Source organism: Lissotriton helveticus, chromosome 4_2 (assembly GCF_964261635.1).
Source record: "Lissotriton helveticus chromosome 4_2, aLisHel1.1, whole genome shotgun sequence".
NCBI classification, from domain to species: domain Eukaryota; kingdom Metazoa; phylum Chordata; class Amphibia; order Caudata; family Salamandridae; genus Lissotriton; species Lissotriton helveticus.
In genome coordinates, this window is record NC_136064.1 from 128,636,160 (window position 1) to 128,658,235 (window position 22,076).

General features: G+C 42.6%; 1 protein-coding gene across 1 annotated transcript in view; it reads right to left on the bottom strand.

Moving 5' to 3' along the window:
• Positions 1–1,693: 1,693 nt before the first annotated feature.
• LOC144752108 (nicotinamide N-methyltransferase-like) overlaps positions 1,694–22,076 on the bottom strand; it is a 193,568-nt gene continuing 173,185 nt past the window's right edge. The window contains exon 3 of the mRNA XM_078640051.1: positions 1,694–2,498. Coding sequence (XP_078496177.1) covers positions 2,045–2,498 — 454 coding nt within the window. The 3' untranslated portion in view covers positions 1,694–2,044. The remainder of the gene's footprint in view (positions 2,499–22,076) is intronic.

Below are 22,076 nucleotides of genomic sequence, written 5' to 3' on the forward strand. Positions count from 1 at the left end.
ATATTTTTAGAATGCACCGTTATTCATTCCAATGTGATGATCAAATCTAATTGAATATAATCACAACTTATAACTGAATTATGATCTATAAGTACTGATTTTTAATTATAAACATGAGTTCAATCAATGTTGAAAATGTAATGTATAGAATAATATATTGTTATTATGATTATGATTATGATGATGATTATTATTATTATTATCATCAACATTATCATCATCATTATCATTAAAAGTTCCACAGAATGAACTTTAGTAGAAGGTTAGTGGGGGGTTTCTGCTAATTGTTCATATTACAGCATTCAACAATAACAGTATAAAGCAAATGGTGTAAGGGTTAGAGAGGAGCTATGTACGAATCCCATCCTCTACTTGTGCTGGAGGCTAACGAGGCTTATCCGTCCATCAAGGCAGGCAAGAATAGCAGATGATGCTGTTACTAGAACATTTGCCTCATTGTTCAAAGCATGTGTGAGGGTGTTTGGTGCAAAGACTATGTCAGTTAGCCAAACATGAAAAGGGTGATGATATACTATTACAATTAGATTGTTGTTTTCTGTAGGTAAAAATGCACCTTCAAAAATAAAAACATGACAATATTTATACATATAGAAGTATGAACACATGAGTCAGAGTTGCTCAATGACATACAGTCATTTTACAATCTCAAATCCACCAGGGATTCCTGCAAAACCTTGAATGCAGAGGATTCAAAGCCAGGGAGTGAGTGAACTCCCCCTTGTAGATTCCCTCTGTCAGCGACTGTTGTAAGAAACAACATTCACACTTGTGACAACTCTCTACACATGTGCCTTTTCTCTGTAAGAGTTACACAAGGGCACCAACAATTGTAGCTCCTCTAGCATAACAGTTAGTTCTGTATCTGAAAATCTGGGGTTCCTTTTTTTGGGCATGGGGTATATAAAAATAACATTTTACAAATATTTAGATTAGTCGAAAGAACCAAAAAGAAAACAATATAGTAGTAGTACAAGGCAACAAATACACTCTATTTCTTGCAGCTTACTAAAGAGAAAAGTACAAGTTCATGGTATGAAAGGAGGTGTGCCTTAAAGTGTGGTCTGATGGTGTGATTACTTTGTCCATTCATCTCAAGTGTGTGAATTACATGTCCATTTGAAGACGCGTGGATTGAACCCTCATCACAGAGGATGGATGGGCAAAATGCCAAAATGGAAGTCAGGCCCATAGATACCAACTAATAGGCCATTGCAAAATGTCTAATCAATACATAGGATGTCTGCAGGGAATTAAAGGTGCAGGGTGCGGGGATGGGTAAAAAGGGTGGTTGTTCGGAGGAAAGGAAGGGTGAGAGAAGGGAATAGAGTAGGATGGATTGTTCTTGCTGTTGCAGTTGTTTTGTTGATAGACACTCTTTTAAATATTTAATGAAAAATATTTAATCTTAAAATGAGTCTGCAGAAGTGAATGATTCCACCCCATTACTTAGTGTACTACAAACTAATGATACACATGACTAGAATTACTATTATTACTCATTTCAATAGTGCGTTTTACAGCTATATTTAAATATAAAATGCACATTTGGAATTCATTGATAGTGGAAATAATGCTATATCCTTTCCTCCAATGGGAAATGTGAACTGGATAGCTGAACCATCTATTCATGACCATTAATGGACACACACACACACACACACACACAGAGCTGTAGCATTGTAGAACAAAACATTGTAAGATTTAATTAATCTTTTCAGCTACAAAATGGAATCAAATGCAAGATCAAATCATCACTCCTTCCAGTTGTTATTGATTGAAACACAATCCATTTTACTTTACAGTAAAGAACAAGGGGATATTGACTGAAACAGAACCTGGCAGAGCCAAGGGAAAGTGGTCGCAGCAAAAGCAATGTCCAGTTGTCAAGCAGCTATGAGAGGCAGAGAGCAGAGCACCACTGGTGTCATAAGCAATAGGCTCAACAAAGGAGAAGACAGAAGAAACTTGATTCAGGTGAGGAACAAAGTATTCATTGCCTCTTTGTAGACTTTATGTCTATCCATTATGGTTTCTGTGTACATGAAACTGGTATTGATTTTCGAGCATGAACAAGTATGACACTACTGTAATCTATCACATCATACAATTGATTAACCTTCCTAGGAAACACCTGCAGCTCCTCAATGACATAGTCAGCCTCACTTAGTGCTTTCCTTACAAAATTCGCATCCATACATAGATGAGGAAACTTAAAGCTCCCATTCATGTAAAAAGTGGTATCGAGGCACGCTATCAGGATTAAATGCCCTCCATTTTTTAACAGTGTTGAGGCATTTCTTAAAGCACTGCAGAACCCTTCTTTATCTGTCACGTGGGTCTCCAAACAATGAGGCAAAATCAAGCAGTCAGCCTGAGTCAGGACGGTGGGAGACAAGGGGTTACATTTGCTGATGTCATATTTAACAACATGCATGATTTTTCTTTGTAGCATATTTTGCTTCTCAGGCCAAGTATCCCTAAAAAAGAAAAAAAAACAATTTTGATTTATTATTGATAAAAACATCTTCTTTTCTCACAAGTCATTGTGGGAAATGTGCTTTTACTGTATTGTCCTTTAGATAGACATGTGTATTGCATGTAGAGATTAAATACAGCTCAACGGATATGGATGGAATTTGAAAATCTTATAAATAATGGATTGCGGATTATTCTTTTGAGTAGTAGAGGTAAGTGGGGTAAGTATTTTTAAACTTATAAGTCATTTGAACTTAGTGATACATGGTGCCTGCATCAACTTTTTAGGCTGTTGTCTGATTTACGGGCTTAGATATAGATAAGGTTTAATATTTTTCCCTACCTTTTACTTCATTAAAGTGTCAATAGGTAAGGAGAATATATAATGATTCTATATATTTTCTATATATTTTTAAACTACCTAGGACGTATTAAAAATTAAATGTGTAGACATTTAAAAAAAAACAATATAACACTATAACATAGAGTACTACAAAGTACTTTCAGTTTGTACATATTCAATCCTCTAAAATATATTTTGTGCAGATTACCATGGAAATACCAAGATGTTTATGTGCTATTTGAAATTCATTAAAAAGGTATATTAGTTAAAATACAAAGTACTTCCAAGGTTCTAGAGCGGTACTCTGTAAACCTTTTTAAAAGTATATAGAAAAATATAGATTGAATTTCCCTACCTATTGCCACTTTAATAAAGTGGCAATAGGTAGGGACAACATAAAAGCAAACTGACCTATATTTTTGGTGTAACCCAGAACACAGCTAAAGTGTAGTAAAAATAATATGGATGCCTTTAATTTTGCAAAGGCAGTCATTATCCGTGCACATAAACGGGTGGGTGGAGCTTGCAGAGTTTCACTCTGCAGATTTCCATGGAGTTAAAGAAGAACTCTGAAAGATTCCGCTGAGTTCTGCACATGGGCAGAAATATGCCTGTCGCACTGTTCCTGACAGAATTTAGTGCCAGTTGTGCGAGCAGCGCTGAAACATCTGAGTGCACAGCACTGCGGTGTGCATGAGTACCAATCCGTTCCAGTTGATTTTGCTGCCGCTCGAGTACAAAATCTTATTGAGCATGAGCAAATCTACTCATAAGGCATCCCTCTGGCAGCCACTAGGGGATGGCAAATCTCATTCTTATTTCTGGAACCTTAAGGAAAAAAATTCGGCCATGCAGTGGTTGAAAGAATTTGACCAGAACTCTGTCTACAAATGCTCGAGTTGCAAAATTCTGCCATTTCCGCAGACGAAAAGAAGCATTCCACCCATCCCTAGTCATATACTGGTTTGTCATTGGCATGTACCACGGTTTACCACAAAGTCACCGTGGTGTACCCTGAAGAATATATCACTCAATACTTAGTCAGATTTACCAAGCAACGCAAGGCCACCATGTGTCACCCTGGGTTGCTTGGTAAATCTGGAAAAACACAATGCAGCGCATGGCACTGCCTGGCATTCCTCTGCACACCATATTCTACATTTCTGCAAAATGTCATGTACATCCATTCAACCATTGTAACACTACGTCTTTTTAAACTAGAATCTATGACATGTCACCCCATTCCACTGTACAACACCGCACTCCACTGTATGACACACCACTCTACTCCAGTCTATGACAAGTCACTTCATTCTAATAATGATTCCGATTTGTAATGCGCAAACATATCATCCATTAAGGGTTTCAAGGTGCTGTGGGCCATCGGGGAGATTGCCCAGAGTCACGTGATGCAAATCTGAGCTGCCACTGGTGCTGAGGATTGAACCATGAGCCCCACGCTCTGCAGTCAGCCACTCTGGCCACATCACCACACCTCTCCCTCAAACAAACTCTACATCACACTATTTCAATCTACTCTCTGCCATTCCACTGTATGCTATTAGAAACTATGCCACTGCATTCTGTAGCTCGTCACTCTTATCTATTCCACTCAATACTAATCCAGTAGACTGTACACCACTCCACTATATGCTATTCTACTATAAGCCTGTCCACTCTATGCAAATCCACTACATGCTATTTCACTCTATGCCACTCCAGTGTATGCCAGTCCACTCCACTCTACCCTATTGCATTGTGCGGCGCTCCACTCTATGGCACTCTACTCCAGTACAATATTCCACCCTATGCCACCCTACTCCACTCCAATGTATGCCACTACTATTTCACTACACTCTAAGCCACTCTGTGCTTAGTAAATGAAAGCCACAATACCCTACACCACAACACTCTAAGCCACTCTACTGTATGACACAGCAATGTATGCTACAACATGACACTGTACAATTCAATACTTTACTTTATGTTATTCTCTGAACTCTACATAACTCAAGTCTATGCCACTGCAGCCTACAGTGTTCGGCAATGCTATACTCCACTCTATGACACTTTACACCTCTCCAGTCTACCAAACTCTACTCCCCTCTAGGCCACTCCACTGTGCAACACTGTTCTACAGTCTATGTCACTATTTAACACTCTATTACACTCTATGGCACTATGCGCCCCTCAACGTCACGCTGAGCAACTCCATCTATACAACTCCACCCTAATTTACTCCACGCTACCCTATGGCACACTTCTCCAGTCTAATCAACTGCTCTCCACTACTCTACTCTAAACTACTCCACTCAACGCCACTCCATGCCACACAACTCTACGACACTCTAGGACAGTTTCTGACACTCAACGACACTCCATGCCAAATCACTCTATGACACACCACTTCATTCTATGAAACTTTAGTCCACTCTGTACATATGCCACACAACTCTACTCCACTCCACAGAACTCTACATTACAACACAGCACCCCACTCTACGACAAATTACTTTACTCTATGCTATGCCATATGCTATGCTATGGTCCACTGTATGACACTTTACCCTACTCTGAGCCACTCTGCAAGACTCTACTCTATGCCGCTCCACTTTACAACATTCTACTCTACTTTATTCAACTCCACACAATAAAACTCTACTGAACTCTATACCACTGTGAGACACTCTACTATATTCTGCCCCTACAGACCACTGTCCAACTCTGTGTGCCACTCTACGCCACTCTAGGAGATGCTATGCAACTTATTTTATGCCACTATACCCCAGTTAATCCCTCTCCCTTATGACACACTACTGTACTCCACTATACTCCACTACTCTACTGTTTGCCACTCCACTGAATGCCACTTTATGCCACTCAACTCTATGACACTATATACCACTCCACTCTATGAACTACAACACTTTCCAGCACTCTACAACATGCTACTCTACTCTAGGACACTCCATTCCATGGTATTCCACTGTACGCCCTTCCACTCTGCACCACTTCACTCGTTGCCCATCTACTCAGCGCTACTCTACTATAAGTCATCCACTCTACCTAACTCCACTCCACTCTACAAGACTTTCCAGCACTCTACAACCTGCTACTCTACTCTAGGACACTCCATTCCATGGTATTCCACTGTACGCCCTTCCACTCTGCACCACTTCACTCGTTGCCATTTTACTCAGCGCTACCCCACTGTAAGTCATCCACTCTACCTAACTCCACTCCACTCCACTCCCCTTTATTCCACTCTATAACACTCTACTCCACTTAACAACACTCTAAGCCAATTCACTCTACCACACATTACTCCAATCTATAGCACTCCCCTTTCCTACATTTGAAATAATGAGTTAGACCCTTTGCATTGAATGATACCGTAGTAGGTGGGTGCTGTCTGTGTTTTGGTGGTATGGCTGTACTCAGGCAGGCAAAGGTTTCTCAGGAAACCAAAGACTTGGCACTCAGCAAAGATCAGAACACCATATCTCTTTAGTATGGTAGTCAAGCATGTGTCAGGTGAGTGTGATAATGCAGGAAGGAAATAAAAAGGAAGATCAAGTGTAGGGAATGTAGCCCACCAAGAATACAATAATACAAACAAGAATTCAAAAATTCAAACATCAGGTGCAGTGCTCAGGAAATGGACAAAAACTCTAATTTAATCTGTATTTTATCCACTTTTATAACCCCACTATTCCAAACGCTACACAATCTCATAGAGATGTAAAGTGACAAGATAAAGAGACAGAAAGGATCCAAACCCGAAGGAACTTCTCAATGAGCATTATGATGGAAGCTGAGGGTCATAGAATAAGATTGTCATGGGTTGGTTGACGCTTGTTAAAAATAGGATATCTACAGCCCATGCTTTCAAAGGGCATCTCAACTCGGCTCTGGCTTTTCTCAATAGTTTCCCTTCAGTCCTTTCCTTCTCCTCCTACCAGTTGTGACAGATTCTAGAGAGGTCTCCAAATTTCTCAGTTACATTGTATTCCTTATTTTTCCCTTCTACGATAACCAGCATGGATGCAGGCTCCAGCTCTGGTGGATGTCAGTATGCTCACATCCAGGACACTGATAAATCCTTTATCCAAACGTGAGGTGATCCCTGCACTCTCATGGAGACAGAGGCCAAAGCCCTGCACCAGGGAAGACCCAAGAATGACGCAAACAGATTGTTTCACCCTTCGAGGAGGAGATGATTCCACACTAGAAGTCCTGGCTTGACAGGCACCTATTCTGTCTCAGGTTACAGACCCTGTGCATAGTGGCCAGTATCAGGACATGTCCCCTGGACTTGTGGGAAGGAGAGTGGAAATGAGGTACCTAACACTGATCTGGGTGCCCCCACTCTAAGTAGCCTCAGATGCCTGGGAAATATCAGAAACAATTAGGGAACTCCTATCCATGAGTCCTATCCAACCCCTCACTGGCAGTGAATGGCATGGGCCTGGCTTTTGATGCTGACAGATGTTAGTGGCCCCTGCTGGTTGCTGCTCTTCAGTGGGGGACGGATGTCTGATCTACTTTGTTGGCCATGATGATACTGTCTGCCTACTGGAATATATCTGTGAGCAAAGTAGCATGCTCCTTGAAGAGGTCCATAGGAGAGGAAAATGGTTATATTAAGTTATGTTAAGTTAAGTTAAGTTATGTTAAGTTATGTTTAGTTATGTTGTGGTATCTTTTCCTCTGGTTATGGTTTGCCATGTATTAAACGCACTTTGTAACTTCGTAAAAACTCATTCTGAATCACAAATAGGGCCAGTCATAAAAGGGGCATCCCCCCCTTTCTTATCATTATCAATGACAAGTATTACTGGTTTATGGCCACAATTCTGCTATCAACATTTTGAAAAGTTACCTAATCTTTAATGGAGGTGATAAGGCATACTACAGTGGAATGCTGGTCCATTGGATAGCTTTCCATTCAGAAAACGTGTTGAAGTGCCTGTTCCTGCAACCCCTTCGGTGCTCATGACGAGCTCATATAACTCTCAGATGCTCATGACCACACCCGTTTTTATTACGGCCCAGCACTGCAGTGGAATTGCTCCAGCAGCCATGAGGGTAAAAGATTCTGCTACATAAGATGTTCTTTTCCACCAGCAGCACTGGTTCCTGTAAGCAAAACGGACGGCTTCAGAAAACATCTGCATTGCAAATTCAAATACAGGGGTTTTAAACAATCATCCTCATTTTTGGAGCCTGCACCGAGAGTCGCAAAAGGTACACTGCCTCTATCATCATCATCAACGTCTCTTTATTCGATTCAAATAATCATCAAAGCATTTCAGACAAATCTTTAAAAACATTTCAGTATGAATCTCATCAAGTAGAAAGATTAGGTGCAATTTTCGCTAAGGAATAATGTGCAAAAAATCATACAAATTAAGATTCCCATTGTGGCACGGTCCTATGAAGCGTTGTTCAGCTTAAAATAATGTGCAAATGCCTACTCAGTTAACCAGTACTGACACTAAAAAGAGTTAAAATCATGCTAAAAGATATTAAAACCTTCACTAATAAGCAACAAAATGATCCTTACTAAATTGCCTTTGTATGAGCTGACCTAGACCAATAATTCATAGTATGAATTAAAAAGACAAGCAGTAAGACAAATCTAGTATATTTACATAAAAAGTTAGCGGTCTCTTTTTCCTTTTATAGCGGGCAACCAATACAAATGCACTAACACTGACTTCGATGGGCTGTGATCTATCTGATTTTAGAATTCTCAGCATCTCTATGTAACTCCTGATATTCAAACTTTTACTTAGCAGCTTATTCCACTTTCTTCTAGGTTTTACATATACTGTACAGAAAAATAAAACTTGTGCAATATCTTTGTTTGCCCCTTATAGACATAAGGTAGACTTGGAGTCCCTTTCCTTAGTTTGAGACATCGCCCATTTAGCTGTAAAGGCATTTATCTGAAGTATCTTATATCTAAATTGCAGATAGAGTGTCTATATTTTTTTATTTTATAAATTTTATATAGGGCAACTTGACCCAAGAGGGTATCAGAGCGTTTCACATTTAGGATTGTTGCGTTACAAGTTACATCAGATACAAGAGCATAGAAAGGTACAGTACACAAAAATAATTTTGCAAGAATTCGTAGGAGGGGGGAGGGAAGGAGTCAGTAGCAGGCAGATGAGGAAGAAGTGTGCCCAATGTCTGGCTGGGTAAGTGATGGTCAGGGGGAAGCCAGGGCACATTTCCTCAATACCTGTCTAGCAGCGAACAGGGGAATCAGTTTTAAGTTTATTTGATTTGATAAGTTACCATAGCGTAGTGACGTAGTAAGGTACAGTAAACAAACAACGAGTTTGATAGTACTTAAAAGAAAGGAGGGGAGAAAGGAGCCATAGCAGGGAGACGAGGAAGAACTGTGTCCAATGTCCGGCTGAGTAGGTGGCATTCGAGGGGAAACCAGGACTAATCTTCTCATTAGCTGTCTAGCAGCTCCACTGGGCATCAGCCATGTTGCTCAGGTCTCAAAAATCAGGAATAAAATAGCTTAGAGCCAAAGGTATCAAATCGCTTTACATGACATCCTTTTTGTTCTAATATTACATCAGTTATAGGTTAGCTCGGTTGCAGGGAGAACATATAGAGATCTTTGAGGACGAGGTCAGAGTAAATGTAGAGGGGTAAGGGGTAGGGTAACAGGGTTTGGGGTGAGATACGACAGAGAGACGAAGGGAAAAATCTGCCCAATGTATATCCCTCTTACTCTTCAACTAACAATAAATTAGACACAACAAAAATGATGCCAGGTCTTGATGAGCTGTTGGTTGAAAGGTAGGTGGGTGTTAGGGTTCTGAGATGAAATGTGAGGTGAAATGAAATGTGATGCTTGTATAGCGCAAACTGCCACTCCTAACGGAGTCTCCTGGCGCTGTAGATGACGGAGAGCAGCTGTATTAGACTAGGACCTACATTAATGCCAGGCGGCAGACATATGGTATTCCAAAGATCCTTGTCTTTAGAGCTTTTCTGAACTGCCCTTCCTGCTCCTTTGCTCTAAGTTCCTTTGGCATGCAATTCCAGGCCTTTGCCCCTAGTGATAGAGATAGGGCTGGCTATACCCAAAGTTATCAGAGCGCTGTACAAGAGGTTCCAAACAGTTGCTATTTTAACATCAGTTACAAAGTTACATCAGTTACTAGTAAAACATTTAAAGAAAATAGATGAATCACACATTCAGTTTCATGATGGGTGATGCGAGTGGGGGAGGATAGTGGGAGAGCATCCCTAGCCTCGCTGGTGTAAGCTCGGACAACCTGTCCATGTAGTCCAGTGTGGTTGGAGGGGCTTCTCTCTTTGCTGCAGACCTGTGGAGCGAGAAGGGGGTGGGTAAAGGCCAATATGGTGGTGGTCGATTGCAAGTAGGTCCAATATATTAAGGTGAGGCATCTGAGGCAGGATGGAGGTTGGTGAGGTGAAAGGGCTTGATATCATTAGGCAAGGAAGAAAGCAAGAAAACAGCTTACTTGGGTATCTTTGGAAGTAAAATACCTGTAGATGCCCTCCCTCGAGTCAGGCCAGTTCCATTTCAGCTTCAGGCATGTTCCCTCCCCCTCGACAATGCCTAGGTACTCACAGCGGTCCACTCCTACTCATGCCTGCTCAAAATGTCTCACTAACTGCTGTCAGTACAAAACCTCAGGCAGCAGGATAATAAACCTCTCGGTGAGAATCTTAACGCAGGGAGGTCAGGTTTCTCATTGCGAGTGGTCGCGTATGCTCGCGGCCGTTTGCGATGAGAAACTACCAGTTTTCCTTGAGAAAGCTGCAGCTCGAGTAAAAATCTCCTCAAGCGGCATAAAACTACAGCTCGCACTGTGCAAGATGCCGTTTTCAATGATTGCACAGTGCCGGATGCTTGTCCGTACTGTGCAATCATTGAAAATGGCATCTTGCACAGCACGAACAGTGTACTATGCAGTTCGCATCGTGCTACGTGTAGCTCACGTAGTGCGAAGTGCACTTCGAAAAAGCTACGCATGGCGCTACTTCGCAAACTATGCCCAGGGTTAGTTATTATTGTCCAAAGCGGGCACCATGTTGGAGTCAGGCTATCCGCTCCGTTTGCGGGTGCAAACTTACTGTTTTTGCTTGAAGTTGCGACGGAGCAGAGAGAGTTACGTCATCTCCGCCATCTTGGCTGGATCTCACTGGACAGGACACAACTCTGCTGGTCTCCACAGGTAATGTTGTTAACATTTACAGTGCATGCTTCATCTGTGGGCTATTACACCGGGTGATGGCAGACCACTCCCTTCGTCGTTCTTTGTCGTCCCTGCTGTGTGCGCACAGTTCGCATCTCGTATAGAATATTACCTTTTTGTCCAAGGGGTGGTATCGCTCCCTGGTAGCCTGTGTGACTGTTGAGTAGTCTGTTGCTCTATTTAGTGCATGACCTTTGCTGCAGGAGAACAAGGTGCTGTTTTGTCCACCTATGCTGCTCAGCAAAACTCACTGTGCCACCATTTTGGATGGGATTCCGGTCACAGATCGTGCTGCATGCTAAAGATATAACGCACGGCCAGTGTCATAAAAGAGATCCCTCTCGATGTTAATTGTAGTGCGATCCCTTGCAGTGGAGGGATGCACCCCCCACAGAGTACGATCCACTGTCTTTGAGTCAGCAAACACAGTAACAACACCCATTGCCCCTCTCGCATTAACATGCACCAAGGCTCACCTACTTCCCCGAAGTTCAGACCGGATAGGATTTCCCACTTCTGGCCAAATCATGTGGGTTGTGCAGTGCTATTCATACTGCAGATGGCTCCTCCGCCCACTATGTAGATGGTGCTGGGTCCGATGTAATTACGCCACCGCTTTCCAATACTTGTATCGAGCAGCCATTTTGAGTCAAGCTCCAGAGTCAGAAAGCACTGCTTATAAGTGAATTTTACTGCTGTTTGATGGCGTAATAGCTGAGTCCGCCTGCAGAATAAAAAAATCTAAACACTCCAACAGCAAATTTTGTGCTTTTTGGAAATCTATGTCTGCCATCTGTGAATTTCTGCAGCCGATGATGATTTCGGCCAGCGGAGCTGCACTATCTTGCGGCTATCTCACCACTCCCCATGCCCCCTTTTGTGACTTTGCTAGGTGAGGTTCAATTTCATAAAAAATGGCTCCAAGCTCGGGGTCATTTTAAAAGACAAAATTTGAGTAGTAAGTCTGGAGATACGTAGCTTAAAGTGACTTTGTGCAAAATAAAATTCCAAAAGCTGTGCTTTATCTTGGTCTTTGATTCTCTCATCAGCAGGCCGTGGCTTACCCAAAACCTACTCACACCAAAGTCAAGGAGCCAAGCAAGGAAAAATAACATGAACATCCAGTTCCAATAGCTCGCTCATGGTCTGCCTGTAAGTTTCTAATTCCACAGTAGTCCAGATTCTAACCCAATAATCTGCCCCTAGCAGCCGTTCTGCCTCCTTGCGCCTCTGCTCCCTGATTTGGATCCTGTATTTTGACTTAATTGTGTTTCTTTTGACTTTCTGCCCCCTGATTTAGTTCCCATATTTTGTCTTATTGTGTTTCTTTTGCCTTTCTGCTTCTGTCTCCATTCCGTTTATTTACTGTTTAATTTTGCCTTTTGTAAGCTCTTTTAACTTCAGTACCCCGCCCGCTTGGTTTTCCTGCCGCTCTGTCCCCTGCAGCCTTGCCCCCTGCTCTCTCATTCGCCTCCCTGTTCCCACCTCCCAGCTGCTCCTCCCTCCCACCTCCCCCTATATGACAGCCGAAGGCGCACCAAAGGCAAGCCCGTCTGTGCCTGTCCACACCTGGACCATACCCAGCTCCAGAATCACTGGCCCCCACACATTCCACGACACCCAATGCCGCTACGATGCCAGAACCCTCCACACACTCAACACCGGACGATCACACACCTGCATACTGGCGGCCCCGAAAGGTACACAAGGACCCTTCACCTGTCGGAACTGCAACTTTACCAGCATCTGAGCCGCTTATCCATCCACCGAGAAAGAACCCAACTACCTCAGATGCATCCTCCTCAACACCCGCTCCGCCAGCAAACACACCATTGAACTCTGGGGCCTACTCGACTCAACCTCCCCAGACGCCGCCTTCCTGAAAGAGACCTGGATGAACTCCTCCTCGGCACCCAACATCGCCAAAGCAATCCCGTACAGCTACAAGAGCACCCGCAGGGACCGCAACAACGGAGCAAAAGGAGGAATTGCCATCATCCACAGTAGAGGATCTCAGAGTCCCCACCAACACCGCCGACACCCTTAGCACTGCTGAACACCTTCAGTTTCAGATCCACACCGATCCCAACACCACCCTCAGAGGAACCCTTGTATACAGACCCCCCCGGAACCCAACCACAGTTTAGCGACTCCATCGTCGACTTTGTCAGTATACACGCCCTCGCCTCCACAGACTACATCCTTCTTGGAGACCTGAACATCCGCCTAGAGAACAACAACGACGGCAGCTCCACCACCCTGATCGACAACCTCGCCAACCTCGGACTCAGACAGCTTGTCACAACACCCACCCACTCCGCTGGCCTCACACTTGACCCCATCTTCTCTGCAATCTCCAACATCTCCTTAAACCACACCACCAAACTCCACTGGACTGACCATTGATGCATCCACTTCACCTTACAGAAACCCACCATGCACCACCGCACCCAACAGATTCCCTGCCGTTGCTGGGGCAAAGTCAGTGATGACCAGCTAAGCACCATCCTTGCCCGGAGACCACCCGCTGACCCCACAGACCCCTACACCGCTGCCCATAAACTCATACAATGGATCGATGGTTGCGCCAACACCCTCAACCCCATCAAGAAACCCTCCAACAGACACACCAACAAGAAAGTCAGCTGGTTCACTGAAGACCTCCATGCCTCCAAGTAAACCTGCCGTAAGCTAGAGAAGAAATGGCACCGCAAACAGACACCAAACAGCTACACAGCCCACAAGAGCACCACCTGCAGACATCATCACCTCCTCAGATACGCAAAAAAAGCTTTCTTCAAAGACCGCCAAGACAGCAATGCACACAACAGCAAAGAGCTCTTCGACATCAAGAAGGAACTCTCCAACCCCAGCTCTAACACCAAAGACATCCCGCCCTCGCAAGACCTGTTCAACCCCCTTGCCACATTCTTTCACCACAAGATCGCAGACATCCATGACAGTTTCAATGCCACGACCACCCCAAAAACCACTGAGACCCCTGTCCCCATGGCCAACATCCGCACCAACCCCCTGCTTTCCTGGACCAACATAAACAACAACGACATCATCAAAATCATAAACACCATCCACTCCAGATCTCCGTCAGACCCATGCCCACACCACATCTTCAACAAAGCCAGCACCATCATCACACCCCATCTGTGGAAAGCCATCAACATCTACTTCGAGACAGCAACCTTCCCGAAGAGCTAGAAGCACGCCAAGATCAACGCTCTACTCAAAAAACCCAAGGCTGACCCCAAGGACCTCAAGAACTTCCGACCCATCTCCCTGCTCCCGTTCCCGGTGAAGGTCATCGAGAAAACCGTCAACAGACAACTGATCCACTACCTTGAGGAGAACAGCATCCCGGACCCATCCCAGTCTGGGTACCGCAGCAACCACAGCACCAAAACTGCCCTCATGGCTGCCACAGATGACCTCAGGGCCCTGCTGGACAATGGAGAAACCACGTCCCTCATCCTCCTGGACCTGTGAGCCACCTTTGACACCATCTGCCTCCGCTCCATACGCACACGCCTACACGATGCTGGGGTCCGAGACAAGGCTCTGGTCTGGACAACCTCCTTCCTCACTGGCATAACCCAGAGAGTCCGCCTCCCACCTTTCTGCTCCGAGCCCACCTAGATCATTTGTGGCATACCCCAGGGATCATCACTCAGCCCGACACTGTTCAATATCTACATAGCCCCGCTCGCCCACGTCGCCCGACTGCATGACTTCAACATCATCACTTATGCTGAAGACACCCAGCTGATCCTCTCCCTCACCAAGGACCCCCTCACCCCCAAAACCAACCTCCACAAAGGAATGAATGCCATTGCTGAGTGGATGAAGAACAGCCGACTGAAGCTATATTCAGACAAGACAGAACTCCTTATCATCGGCTCCAATTCCTCGACCTGGGATGACTCCTGGTGGCCGACCGCAGTAGGAACAGCTCCAACACCCACCAACCACCCACACAACCTGGGGTTCATCCTCAACTCCACCCTCTCAAAGACAAAGCAGGTCAATGTCGTCTCGTCTTCCTGCTTCAACACCCTCCACATGCTCCGCAAGTTCTACAGGTGGATCCCCATCAAAACAAGAAAAACAGTCACCCCGGCCCTCGTCAGTAGCAGGCTGGACTACGGAAACACCCTCTATGGAGGAGCCTCTGCCAAAATCCTTAAACGACTGCAACGCATATAGAACACCTTTGCTCGCCTGATCCTCTACACCCTTGGCCGGCGTCACATCATACCCCACCTGAGAGACCTGCACTGGCTCCCCGTTGTTGTAAATTGGCAGCAATGGGTTAGCATTAGCAGAAGCCATCTTGTAATTAGAAGTTATCTTATCAGCTTTGTGAAAGCCATTTTGTATTTCTGGCAGCCATTTTGTTTACCATGTGCTCTGTCCTCCCTCAGTGTTAACTGCTCTTGTAGTCTGCCTAGAGACAAACTATGTTTAGCATCTTCCACTTCGCACATGTCCAGAAGGGCCTAGCTAGTAGAATGTACCTGCCTCTAAGTATATTTTTGCTGCTGTATGGAGAAGTAACTCTCATCCCACTTTGTTGAGCAAGCAGATCTTGTATTCCCATCTTAGTCATTTTGCATGCTTACATGAGCCAGGACTGCCCCTTAGTCTTATGCTGAGTATGCAACCCTTAGCATATATAAAGCCTCTGTGTTCTGTACTCCTCAGACTGCCTCATTCAGTTGCTAAGGCTTCCGTGTGACGTAGTCTCACTCATTTGAGTTTAATAAAAATGATCTTTTATAATTCAGCTTCTGTGCCAATTTTTTCTTTGTTGGTTTAAAAGGACTAAGTATCAGTGAGACCACTGAGAAGGATTTTTGATTACTTCAGTTGGCGCTCCAACGTGGACCTCATCAGAGAAGTGGCTATCTGAGGGAGTGATCTTGTCAGGAGACAGAAGTCTACTGAGGAGGACAAGACAGGATTCTACTAAGGAGGTACTCTGTGCACGGAGATTCTGGGGATTCTCTGTCTCTGCAGCCTGGTATACTTCTGGTCTTCCTGATTTTGATCTTCCACATGATGTCACCCCTGACTGAGAACCTTTTTGGCGCGAGTATTCTAAAAAAAGACTGTTAGGTCATTCAGAACTTGGCAGTTAGAATGTGGACAACCATTTCACTGGTAAGAGCCGTATTACGGCACTTGCTTTAAGTATGACGCCTTGTATTTAGTAAGGTAGTTTAGAAACGCTTACTACGGCATTTTTTTATATGTATTGGCCAAATATTGAGTTAGTCCTATGAATATGAATATGTAAATGTATGTGATGCAACACATATAGGCAGGTAATGAGGAGATCTTTCTCTACTCCTATGAAATTTGAACGGCGCAACGTACGAAGAGTACTTTAAGCGCTACTTTTTTATAATACTGCATATTTTGCACTATTTTTGGCATGCCTGTTTCAAGCACACATCGAAGAATGTGTTGCTTTTTGAACGTATCATAGAGAGATGTGAATTAAATTAGCCGGCTCCCTTGAGGGAATACCTAAATAGATTTAGGTATAAAAACATATTTCTTCCTTGGTGATTCTGTATCCCCAGGGAATTCAAATATGACAAAATACAGACAAGGATCCTTTTTTCTGCACAATTTTATGAATGGAGAAATGCAGAGCGATTTTTTGGGGGGTTCTGCCAGCCAAAGCTAGTGAATTGAGTGTATTCTGGCTTCTTGGAAATACAATTGTTTGTTGGGCTGTTTTTGTAGTCTTTTGGAATTCTATTGAGAAGCGCTTCTTGTAAATATGACTTACAACTAGTATTTACAAATGGTTTGGTTTAAGTACAGTCTGTGGGCTGTCCTTTGTTTCTGTCCTAAGTGTTGATCTGTGGGTTAAATGTGTGTTTAAATGTCTCTGTGGTTTGTGGTTATACCTATTAGTGCAACTTCTGTAAGTAAATAGCGGTAGCGCTATTTATGAAATAATGGCTGTTAAGCGCGCTGTATTGTGTGTCCTGAGTGTTTGACCCCTTCTGTATATATCTAAAAAGAGCTCAATGTGTGTGTTTGTGTTTTTTCTTGTTGTCATCAGTCTATTATGCAAAATGTCATTTAATTAATATTAAATAAAAAATTAAATAAAAATCCAGAAATGAACTATATGATATGCTAAAATAGCTATATGTTGCTATTTAATGTATAGTGTAAGCAATTAAGCACATGTACAAACTGTTAAATGCTTAAAAGATATAATTTAAATTCACATCCACTAGGACTAAAAGGCCTCAAAAACGAAATTGTGTGTTTTGTAATAAATCAACAATTATAAAACAGATACATTAGATATTAACAGGCAAACACATCATCTGAATAAATTGGATTTTGTTGTACTACACACGCATTTTAAAACTAGAAATGTCTCAGTTTTAAATAAGACTGCCACCATGCTCACGTTTAAACACTGAGAACAGCTTTTACTGCCGCTAAGCAAGCAGCTGTCGTTTTTGTAGACCACGAATAGACAGGAATGTTCACTCTGATAGGACTTCGTCAGTTAAACACGGAGCAACATTTTGCATTTCAGACTGCTGTTTTTAAAAAAAGTTACAAGAATTAGGTTCATTATTTTAGATACCAGGAACATATTTTCAATTGAGGATTTCCTTTTCTTAAAGCTTTTTATAAGCATATTCTTGGTTCTGTTGCTAAATAATAATTGTCCTTTTAAAAAAAAGAGTGTCATAAAAGCGTTTCATGTTTCAAGTTAGGATTCTCTGCTTAGGCTTATGAATGAATACGTCTAAATATGATAGGCAAGGGATGCAGCTTGCTTTTATATGTGGAATTATCAAAAATGATTGGTTTTATTAAAAGAAAAAAATATTAATTATGAAAAATTATTTTAAAAAAGTGCTTTTAAATTAGTTTTTTAATATTTATGAAGCTTAATACTCATACTAAGACCTCCTTGCATTGAAAATTTAATTTAGGTTGTGTTGTATCGCGTAATAAGGACATTTGCATGTGGAATATCACTCTGCGCAGGCGTAAAAATCCCTAATTTTTATAAAGGTATAAGTGATTATTTTCAATTTCTAATTTCTGGGCTATGTAATGAACATTCTGATAATGAATATTATGCAAAAAAATTATAGGATACTCATTTTTAAGTGCACCAAATATCAAAGTCAAAATTGGGTAAAATAGACTATTTAAACAGCATTCTTGCCATTTACTGAAGCTTTAAAGTGCCTTAGGCTTCAGTAAATGCATACATTTAGGTATAATACAAATACTGATAGTCGGTGACTTAAACATCCACCTAAATGACATCTCTAGTCACACCAGCACCAATTTTATAGCAGATCTATTGGTCTTAAATCTCACCCTTCACAATGAAGGTCCAACCCACAAGGCAGGCAATCTCCTTGACCCAATCTTTTTCAACCAAGATAACATTACTTGCAAACCATCGAAACCTATCCCTTGGTCTGACCACTATTTAGTGGAATTTACAATAGCACTGCCGCAACTGACCATTTCTTGTAAAGCCCAATCTGGTCCCACGGTTCTAAGGAACTGGAAAAAGTTGGATTCTACCAAGTTCAATACTTGTCTTAGGGACACTAGGCCCCTCACTAATATATCAAATATAGGAGAAGCTATAGTCATTCAAAACTGGCTTAGTTCTGCCATCAACACATGCCTTCCACAGAAAAATAAAAAACAAATTCCTCTTCATCCTCCCGCTCCTTGGTTTACAGATGCCCTCAGACTGGAAAAAACGGCCTGTAAAAATTTAGAGCGCAGATGGCGCGCCCACTATGACCCTGCACAGAAATCATCATATAAAGCAGCCCTTCTGAACTATCATGCAAACTGTGCATTAGCTAGAGCAGAATTTACTAAAACAACTATTGAAAATGCTCAAAATCGGCCCAAAGCACTTTTCAAAATAGTCCAGCAACTCTCTGGTTCATCCTGTCAACCAAAAGCACCTTCCCTGGACTCTGCACAGTGCAATGTTCTGGCTGAATTCTTTAGGAATAAAATTGACAAAATCTATGAGGAATTCAAAGATCCAACTATTTTTCCATCAGCTTCGAACTCCCCGGTAAGCCTGTCCAAATCTGAAAAAGTTATTACACACCCCGTCTTAGATACCCACCCCCAGCTTCTAACCAACTGGGTCCCCCTCAACCTGCTTTCATTACACAAAACTATAACAACCATCAAATCTGGCTCTCCCCTCGACCCCTTTCCCCCCAAATCCTCCCTTCACTCGACACTCCCTCACTAATGCTCATTTTAGAGCTGCTGAATACTTCTTTAAGAGAGGCTGAAGTCCCCAAAGCATGGAAACATGCCATGGTCTCACCTCTTCTAAAGAAATCCACTGCAGATCCACACAACCCCTCTAACTTCCGTCCAATTTTGCTGCTACCCCTATTCTCCAAAATTCTGGAGAAACATATTGTCTCCCAACTCACTCACTTCACAGAATCCAACCACCTCCTTCACACATCCCAATCCGGTTTTAGGACAGGATTTTCAACGGAATCCACCCTACTTGGGGTTTCTGAAACCATACGCCGGCAAGTTGATGATGGGGAGACCGTGGCACTTATATTACTCGATCTAAGTGCCGCATTTGACACGGTCTCCCACACCATCCTCCTTAACACCTTGCAAACCTGTGGCATCACAGGACCGGCACTGGCATGGCTTAAAAGTTTTCTCTCCGATAGAACTTTTCAAGTCTTCTCTGCCACATCCTCTTCTAAACCCCATACTCAACCTTATGGGGTTCCTCAGGGTTCAATACTTAGCCCATTGTTATTTAATGTATACATCAGTCCCCTTGCCCTCCTAGCCGAACAATCTGGGTTGAAAATCTACTCATATGCTGACGATACCCAGATTGTGTATTCTCTCTCGGCAAATGCACATTCTAACCCGTCTTCCCTCCATTTGGGCCTTACCAACATTGCTAATTGGATGTTTGAGAATAAGTTAAAACTCAATGGAGGAAAGACGGAACTACTTCTGTTTGGAAAACAAACCTCCTTGTGGGGCCCACAACACTGGCCCTCTCAGATGGGGCCCACACCCACCCCCTCTAGCATCGCTCGCAACCTGGGCATAATTTTTGATGAAAATCTGTCCATGAAACAACAAACGGTTGGAGTGGCAGCCACGTGTTTTAACATACTCAAGTGGCTCAAGAAAATCAGGTGTATGCTCCCCCAGAACACACTAAAAACCGTAGTCCAAGCTCTAATTACATCCAGGCTGGACTAGGGTAACATCTTATACCTGGGAGCTTGCAAGGATATTACTAAGAAACTACAAACATTGCAAAATGAAGCTGTGAGACTGATATGCATGTTACCAAAAAGATCCTCTACGTCATCTGGTCTCCGGAGTCTCCATTGGCTCCGGATTGAACAACGAGCTAAATTTAAAGCTCTATGTTTCATGCATAGACTCAAGACTGGTAAGGCCCCTGCCTATCTGAGCTCCTTGGTTAAGCAATACGTCCCCCCTAGAATCCTACGTTCCTCGACTCAACATAAGTTCCAGGTACCTAGGATCAATCGAGTTAGACAGGGAGGTCGCTCTTTTTCCTATTTGGCCCCCTCATTATGGAACTCTCTCCCAATTCAACTCCGCACAAATGAATGCTATTTGCAATTCCGTAAGAATCTGAAGACATGGTAGTTTAACCAATAATTAGATTTCATCTGCTCAATATTTTCTCTCCCCTGTTACTTTGTTTCAGTTTCTTCCTAGCGCCGGGAAACCTCAGGGTAGCTGTTGCGCTCTATAAAAATAAATATAATAATAATAATAATAATAGCTGACTTCTGGATTGTTAGACAAGTATATTGCACACTGCTTCTTCTCTTGAAAAATAATATCCACATAGTTGCTCTCATTTAACAGAAAATAAAATGTTGCATTAGTGTTAGACAGAAAATAAGATGAAGCTCTTTCTTAGAATTTTGTGGGCTTCATGCCTAGGTAAAAACGATTAGCAAATTTAGATTTATTTTTCACAGGAAAAATTGTGGCACAAGGGACACACAGAGTATCTGTGAAACAGTTTTACTTTTGGACAGTCAAAATTAAGGTGGCTTAACATGCTTACATGTTTTAGTCATTACAAAGTTGACAACATGGTTACAGTTGATATTTTGTGTGTTATGTGAAGTGTCTCTCTTTTGTGTTGTGTATTTTTTTGCTTCTGCCTACAGATCATTCATGGATTATTCTGGGTGGTTTTAAGGCTGACAAGGTACGTGAGTTGGTTTGACAAAAACGTCATAGTTGTGAGAGGAAAAAAGGTGAAATATGTGCGCTGAATGACTATAGGTAGGAAATTAGGGTAAAAGAAGATTAGAACGGACCGAGAATGCTACAGTAGGTGTAGGGAAGTAGTGGAAAAGCAGAGGTCATTAGCAAACGCATCAGTGATGGTCCATTCCACGAGGTGGTGGAACGAGTGGTCCATATGTACCTGTGGGACCTAAACAACGTGCAAATTGCAAAAAGAAGGGTGCTGTCAGTAGTATGTTGAAACAAGATGTGTTTTTTTGTATAACTCCTTTGAAAAGAAATGTTTGTGTGTTTTTCATGTTTGTGCATTTTGTCCTTTTATGAATTGTTCCTACTGGTCCTGTGTGTCAGAAGCAACACAGTAAGTTGTATTTGAAAGCCAATCACCACTAAGGTGACCTGCTGTCAAAGGGGTTGAGGAAAGTAAGGAAATTGAATATTAATTTTAAGCCTGACAAATTAAGCAGGCCAGAATATTGGGTTTTGGGCTGTAGGTTCACAGTGCATAAAGTGCATGACATTGTGTTGTGCGTCACCGCTCATTTACATATGCTATTGTAATTTGTCTATGCTTTCTGCGCTTGGTATACAGCAAGTATACCTGATGGCTTGGCATGTGTGTTTTTCTGTTATGCATGTTTTTG